This window comes from Bison bison, unplaced genomic scaffold, assembly GCF_000754665.1.
Source record: "Bison bison bison isolate TAMUID 2011002044 unplaced genomic scaffold, Bison_UMD1.0 scf7180017864142, whole genome shotgun sequence".
In the NCBI taxonomy this organism is placed as follows: Eukaryota; Metazoa; Chordata; class Mammalia; order Artiodactyla; family Bovidae; genus Bison; species Bison bison.
In genome coordinates this window covers 1319472-1327015 of record NW_011494714.1, presented here as the reverse complement: position 1 = coordinate 1327015, position 7544 = coordinate 1319472, and the positions used below count along the sequence as shown (strand labels likewise).

Below are 7544 nucleotides of genomic sequence, written 5' to 3'. Positions count from 1 at the left end.
GATTTGATTTAGGTCATACCTGAATGGTCTAGTGGTTTTCCCCACTTTCTTCAATTTAAGTCTGAATTTGGCAATAAGGAGTTCATGGTCTGAGCCACAGTCAGCTCCTGGTCTTGTTTTTGCTGACTGTATAGAGCTTCTCCAACTTTGGCTGCAAAGAACATAATCAATCTGATTTCGGTGTTGACCATCTGGTGATGTCCATGTATAGAGTCTTCTCTTGTGTTGTTGGAAGAGGGTGTTTGTTATGACCAGTGCATTTTCTTGGCAAAACTCTAGTAGTCTTTGCCCTGCTTCATTCCGTATTCCAAGGCCAAATTTGCCTGTTACTCCAGGTGTTTCTTGACTTCCTACTTTTGCATTCCAGTCCCCTATAATGAAAAGGACATCTTTTTTGGGTGTTAGTTCTAAAAGGTCTTGTAGGTCTTCATAGAACCGTTCAACTTCAGCTTCTTCAGCATTACTGGTTGGGGCATAGACTTGGATTACTGTGATATTGAATGGTTTGCCTTGGAAACGAACAGAGATCATTCTGTCATTTTTGAGACTGCATTCAAGTACTATAGCTGTTTAAAGAACACTAAAAAACCAGGTAAAGCCACAGGCTGCTCCCAGTCAGATTTTTTTCTGCTTTCAGAGGTAACAGTAACTGCTTTATATGTTCTTCAGAGAGGCAGTCCTTCCCTTCTGTACCTACTGCTGAGTATTTACCAATCCAGCTATCAAGATGTCACAGACTATATATGAGAGTGAAATCTGGAGTTGAATGTAAATTGAATACTTGTAAATCACGCTGTTTGTTAAACATATTAGAAAAATCCACATAAAAAGAATGTACAAGAGTTCTGAAGAGCAAAGAAACCTTCTATAAGGTGAACAAAGACTCTAAATTATTGTTTATGCACTGGGCTTTCCTATTACTTTTAAAAAGGCACACACCTGTATAATTCAGTGGTAATAACAAGCTGAAATGGCAGCCACAAGCAGAGTTACAAAAGATTGTTCACATTTCCCTTCATAAGATATCCTGGGAATATATTTATACTTATTTCTTCTCTATATGGGAGGTAGTTCTACACTATTCAGTCCATGACAAAGACAGATATTTGTCCTTGCAGAATTTTTATATCCAGTTTAGTAATTAATGACTTATTTAAAATAAGGTCTGCTGCTGCTGCTAAGTTGCTTCAGTTGTGTCCGACTCTGTGTGACCCCATGGACTGCAGCCTACCAGGCTCCTCCATCCATGGGATTTTCCAGGCAAGAGTACTGGAGTGGGGTGCCATTGCCTTCTCCGAAAATAAGGTCTAGAATGATGGAAATCTAAGAATAAGCAAAGGAAGCTTCTATATTTCATTATGAACTATCAAAAATGTTAGAAGTAAATTACTTCCAACTAAAAAGAGGTACTGACATAGAAGAAAACCATGGTGTCTGCATCCCTAGATTAAAGACAATACTGACCTGAGGTGAAGATTTTGCAGTGGAATTTCCTAAACCTAGTTTTCCATAGTCCCCATCTCCAAAAGCCCACACCATGGAGCCATCTGCTGACACCGCCAATGTGTGGTTTAAGCCACAAGCCACCTGGAGAAAGAAGAGGGTGCTCAGTAAGGCAAATCACAATACCTAAAACACATACCCATTTCTGGGACCCTTTTTATTCACTTCAGTGAAAATGTTGGCTCTTTTTTCAGAAGATTTGTATTGGTTTCAGGGTTTTACATATGTTAACCAAATATGTCATGAAGAAAATATTCTTATCATTCACAAACAAAAGACAACCTTCTTTTCTTCAAAGAAAAAGCTTTCAAATATCTATGGCTAACTCTGAATTAGACAGTACACAAGACAGGAAAAAAGTACATATGATTAAAAAATACTCATTCACACCAGAGACAGTCTAAGGAATAATAAAAGATAAAAGATAGTAGAAAATAACATTTTATCTCCTCTTTTCATTAAGAGAGAATCTCAACATGTATAGGTCATGGACAATTATTACTTAAGAGCAGCAGCTACCAATATGCTGCAATTCCGCCATCTACTTCCAGGATAACGAACAGGAGTTACTATATTATTTAAAGGTTTCATATCAAGTTGTATTATGAATAGGAGTGTGAAATATTCACATCCTGAATTATGACTTTCATTTGTTAACCAATTACCAATTAGGCCAAACAAAATGTACATCAGGATAAGTACAACTGGTGGTTCTAATCTTCCTGAAAGGATAGTATCCAAGTGCACACAGAGGAAACAAGAAACTATGATCAGATAGAACATATTATTGACTTATTCCTTGCCTGTCCAATCTGATATCCCTCCAGTGCAGTCACTCTCTCTGGAAGTTTTTTGTTAGAGGTGTTTCCCAGACCCAGACGACCATAGTCACCATTCCCAAAGGTAAACAGTTTGCCATCTGATGTTACCACTGCTGAGTGTTTGAAGCCACAAGACATCTACAAATAGAACCAACAAGAACAAAAATGTTAATAAGAGGGTATACTAAGAAAGAAATCAGTCATTTGGGTTTTTAATACAGTAATAATCTTTAAAATAAACTTCACTGGCAACTCAGGATCTTCAAGACCAGTATGTCCTATCCACCCAAGTGGCCCTCTTGCTCCTGCAAGTCTGATCTAATCATCTTCAGAAAGACCAAGATAAACAGCACACCTTGGAAGAACTGTTGCTGCTCTTCAGCTGCAGAGATGACCTAGACTATATGAGTTAATGAATGGGGAAATTTTTTGTAAACTCTAAGGTACTATGCAATTTGACAACACTATTTTAGATCGCTAATTGATTTTCCAGAAAAAAGTATACAAACTCAACCTTTGTAATAATAATGACAGGTTGAAAGCAAAGCTTTCCATTTATTAGTAGATCAAGAACTGTGGGACAGGAGTTAAACCTCACCTTTTACAAAGACCTGAAGCACCCTGGCCTAGGTCAACCAGTTGGTAGAGGAAAAACAGTCCATTCTAATACCAAAACCCATTTAAACCCCTGAGACACTCAAAAATGACTGTGAACCACCAAAAACACTGGATCTTTTATGATGGGGTAATATGTTTTTACTACTGTTTTTTCATTACCCAATCTTGAGAACTAAACCCAGTATGTTTACATTCAAAGATAAACTTCTCCATATCCTGCCTGACCTGCACCACTTCTTCTCCCTGTAAGGCCTCGATCTGCCTGGGCCGTCGCTGCCTGTCGCTGTTCCCATGGCCGAGTTTGCCATAATCACCATCTCCCCAGCTAAAGACCTCACCACTTTCAGTCAGGGCCATTGAGTGCCCATCAGAACCACAGGAAGTCACCAGCTGGGTCACCACAAAGCCTGCAACAGAGCAGAAATGCAACAAGAGTCATTGGGTGGTAAAAGTTCCCTCTTTGTTGAAGCTGCTACAAAGTAGTTTCATAGAATAAAAAAAATACCACAATAGTACTAGAGAAATAAAAAAGAATATCTTTAATTTTAAATCTAAATTGTAGCCATAACCTAGAAATTTGGGAGCAGTAACATAAAACGAGGAGAAGGCAATGGCACCCCACTCCAGTACTCTTGCCTGGAAAATCCCATGGACGGAAGAGCCTGGTAGGCTGTAGTCCATGGGGTCGCTGAGAGTCGGACACAACTGAGCGACTTCACTTTCACTTTTCACTTTCATGCATTGGAGAAGGAAATGGCAACCCACTCCAGTCTTCTTGCCTGGAGAATCCCAGGGACGGCGGAGCCTGGTGGGGTGCCATCTATGGGGTCGCACAGAGTCGGACATGACTGAAGCGACTTAGCAGCAGCAGCAGCAGCAACATAAAATGATGATAAGGAACAGAAGGGTGACAGGAGCAATTCCAGTCACTAAGGACTATGTTCTAGTCACTCCTATAAGTGCTTTACATGGATCGTTCATTTTCTCTTTTCACACAGAGCCTATGAGGCAGATATTATCATCACCACTTATACAACTAGGGAAACTGAATCACAAAGAGGTCTAGTAGCTGATACAAGGCAACAGAGGCAGGATGTAATAGAACTGAACAGGAACCAAGCCCTCCCATTCCCAATGTTGTGCTCTTCACACTTAGATCTGAAGGAAGAGAACTTAGAGCTATTCAAGAATTCATTATGATCTTATGTTACTTAAATGCTTTTACTTCAAAAACTCAATTTTGTCTATTGACTTTAGAGTCAGTAAAAGTTAACTTAAGAAATAAGCCAGAGGCCCCCTGCAGTGCTTTTTCTAGAGATATACTTTCTCCAAGTCACAGAGAACTCTGTTGGAGATGCCCTTTAAAAGATTTTAGTACATATGCACATTTCTATGTAAATTAATGTTTAATGTTAATGAAGCACATGCCTGATTACTGCTACTATTGCATGTGTGCTCAGTTGCTCAGTCATATCCAACTCTTTGCAACCCCATGGGTGTAGCCCGCCAGGCTCTTCTATCCATAGAATTTTCCAGGCACGAATACTGGAGTGGGTTGTGATCTCTTCCTTCAGGGGATGTTCCCGACTCAGGTATGGAACCCTGTCTCCTGTATCTCCTGCACTGGCAGGTGGATTCTTTACTACTGAGCCACCTGGGAAGCCCTACTACTGCCAATAATAGTTACCAAATTACAATTTTGCAATTTTAAAGAATCTGTTTACAATCTTCAGTGAGTATTAACACAGCAATTTATATCACTGAATTCTAGCAATGCTATGACAACTTATAAAATAATACAACTTAAAATATGGTAAATTACGGTTGTACATGCCTAAACAAGAACATAAATATAAGTGAAAACCCTACATGACTTTATTTAGCAAAGATTTGGGTGAGTTGCAATGTAATAAGCAAACATTCCTACAAACAAGCCATAGTTTCTGATCTGCTTTTAACTGAGGATAATTTTACCTTGTAAGGCTGAAATGACTGTCAGCACATGAAGGTCATCTGAATTTCCTTGTCCTAATCTGCCATAACTTCCTTCCCCACAAGCCAACACTGTGCCATTGGCCTGGATGACAAAGGTACAATTTTGACCGCATATGACCTAGTATCAAAACACAAAATTAAATACATTATCTTCTATTACATAGCTTTAACATGCAAACATTTAAAATGATTCCATGTATACCCAGGATACCTTTATCAGTTCTTTCATCCTTTCACTAAAGCAGAAGAGTTGACATAACTATGGGATTCCTATAAGCCCTTGATTATTATAAAACTGCTTACTTAACTAGAAGATATATGAGGCTCATTTGATGATTTAAGACAGTTTAAAACATGTTATTTACAGAGCTTTCAGTCAATTGTGCAGAGTTTAAGAAGAAAATAGATAAAAAGAAGAAAAAGGAAACAGTGATGGGAAAATAGTAAAGACTGGCTGGAAGTCACCAAGAAACAGACACTGGAGGGGATATCTGCAAGAAAGAGTAGTGCATCTTGGGGCTTACTGAGGTAGAGAAGAACAGAAGTGAAAGCAGGAGCCTTAAGAAGAGTTTGGAGATTTAGTACCACAATTATTAGAAGAGGGGACGGGTATCAATGACATCTGGCTAAAGATCCCAGCAAGCTTATGACCCCAAAGAGAGAATTGATAATTAGCAATATCTTAACATCTATAAATATGTACTGGGCAGGCTTAAAGCTTCATGATGTTAATTATACTTGAAAACAAGAAAAATTTGGGAATATTAACAAAACTTAAGTCTGATAAAAACTCTACAAAACTTTTATTTAGAAGCTTTATATCATGACTTTGTTGGATTCCTCACAATAGATTATGCAGTGGACAAACTATCCTAAAGTAAGCTACTGAACCCAAGGGAATCAGAACTGTCAGTTCTCCAATTCTTTACCCTCCTAGTTACCTGTTGGGCCTGTGAGAATGAGGGAGCTGCTGCAGGTACCATCACATTTCTTCCAGCTTCTGCCAGCTGTCCATGCCTGCCAGCACCCCACAAGTAGACATCACATTTACCTCCCAGGTGCCAGTCCTAGAAAACCACAAACAAATCAAAATCTGATTCGCTAATTCATTCAAACAAGCATCTACTGGTTACTAAGTGTGTAGAAGCCTCTATGGGGGACACCAGGGTATAAACACATAAACATTTAGAACCAGAAGATTTACTAAGAACCGCCATAAAGTTATTGTCCTCTTTACTGACCTCAGGTCTGGAAGTTGCCCAAGACATAATTTGTTCATCCATGCCATTGATCCATTTACTATTATCCTGCAAGACAGGGCAAACATCAGGATCAACTTTGCTAATCAATAATTATCTTTTTTTTTTTTTAAAGAAGTCTTAAAAATGATCAAATAAATATTTTTTTTAAAGAAAAAGAGAAGCCCAAGATCACATGGTCAGTTACAAGCAGAAAGAAGACCAAAATGCAGCCCTCCTTTTTCCCAACACATTTTTTGAGAAAATTTTTTGCAAAAGATTCATCTGTTCTTAACTAAGTCTTCTTAAAAAAAAAAAAAAGAACTTGGTAATATTATGAGAAATTAAGAGGAGTTTTACAATCATAACAAACTTGATTTTTACGCATTGTTAATACTTCCCTAAAATGGACTGGAATGGGTAAATTTAACTCAGATGACCATTATATCTACTACTGTAGGTAGGAATCCCTTAGAAGAAATGGAGTAGCCATCACAGTCAACAAAAGAGTCTGAAATGCAGTACTTGGATACAATCTCAAAAATGACAGAATGATCTCTGTTCGTTTCCAAGGCAAACCATTCAATATCACAGTAATCCAAGTCTATGCCCCAACCAGTAACGCTGAAGAAGCTGAAGTTGAAGGGTTCTATGAAGACCTATAAGACCTTTTAGAACTAACACCCAAAAAAGATGTCCTTTTCATTATAGGGAACTGGAATGCAAAAGTAGGAAGTCAAGAAACACCTGGAGTAACAGGCAAATTTGGCCTTGGAGTACAGAATGAAGCAGGACAAAGATTAATAGAGTTTTGCCAAGAGAATGTACGGGTCATAGCAAACACCCTCTTCCAACAACACAAGAGAAGACTCTACACACGGACATCACCAGATGGCCAACACCAAAATCAGACTGATTATATTCTTTGCAGCCAAAGATGGAGAAGCTCTACACAGTCAGCAAAAACAAGACCAGGAGCTGACTGTGGCTCAGATTATGAACTCCTTATTGCCAAATTCAGACTTAAATTGAAGAAAGTGGGGAAAACCACTAGACCATTCAGGTATGACCTAATCAAATCCCTTATGATTATACAGTGGAAGTGAGAAATAGATTTAAGGGCCTAGATCTGATAGACAAGAGTGCCTGATAAACTATGGACGGAGGTTAGTGACACTGTATCGGAGACAGGCATCAAGACCAGCCCCAAGAAAAAGAAATGCAAAAAAGCAAAATGGGTCTGGGGAGGCCTTACAAATAGCTGTGAAAAGAAGAGAAGTGAAAGCAAAGGAGAAAAGGAAAGATATACCCATTTGAATGCAGAGTTCCAAGGAATAGCAAGGAGAGATAAGAAAGCATTCCTCAGCGA

The 7544-nt window shown here is 38.7% G+C and overlaps 1 protein-coding gene across 11 annotated transcripts in view; it reads right to left on the bottom strand.

Annotated features, from left to right (window-relative positions):
* The window catches only part of HERC1 (HECT and RLD domain containing E3 ubiquitin protein ligase family member 1), a 213318-nt gene that overhangs the window by 18277 nt on the left and 187497 nt on the right, over positions 1-7544 (bottom strand). For all 11 annotated transcript variants that reach the window (XM_010840215.1, XM_010840216.1, XM_010840213.1 and 8 more), the window contains 6 exons: positions 6179-6244; positions 5879-6004; positions 4917-5055; positions 3168-3349; positions 2307-2462; positions 1465-1587 (listed from right to left, as the gene is read on the bottom strand). In XM_010840215.1, the coding sequence (XP_010838517.1) occupies positions 1465-1587; positions 2307-2462; positions 3168-3349; positions 4917-5055; positions 5879-6004; positions 6179-6244 (792 nt within the window). The remainder of the gene's footprint in view (positions 1-1464; positions 1588-2306; positions 2463-3167; positions 3350-4916; positions 5056-5878; positions 6005-6178; positions 6245-7544) is intronic.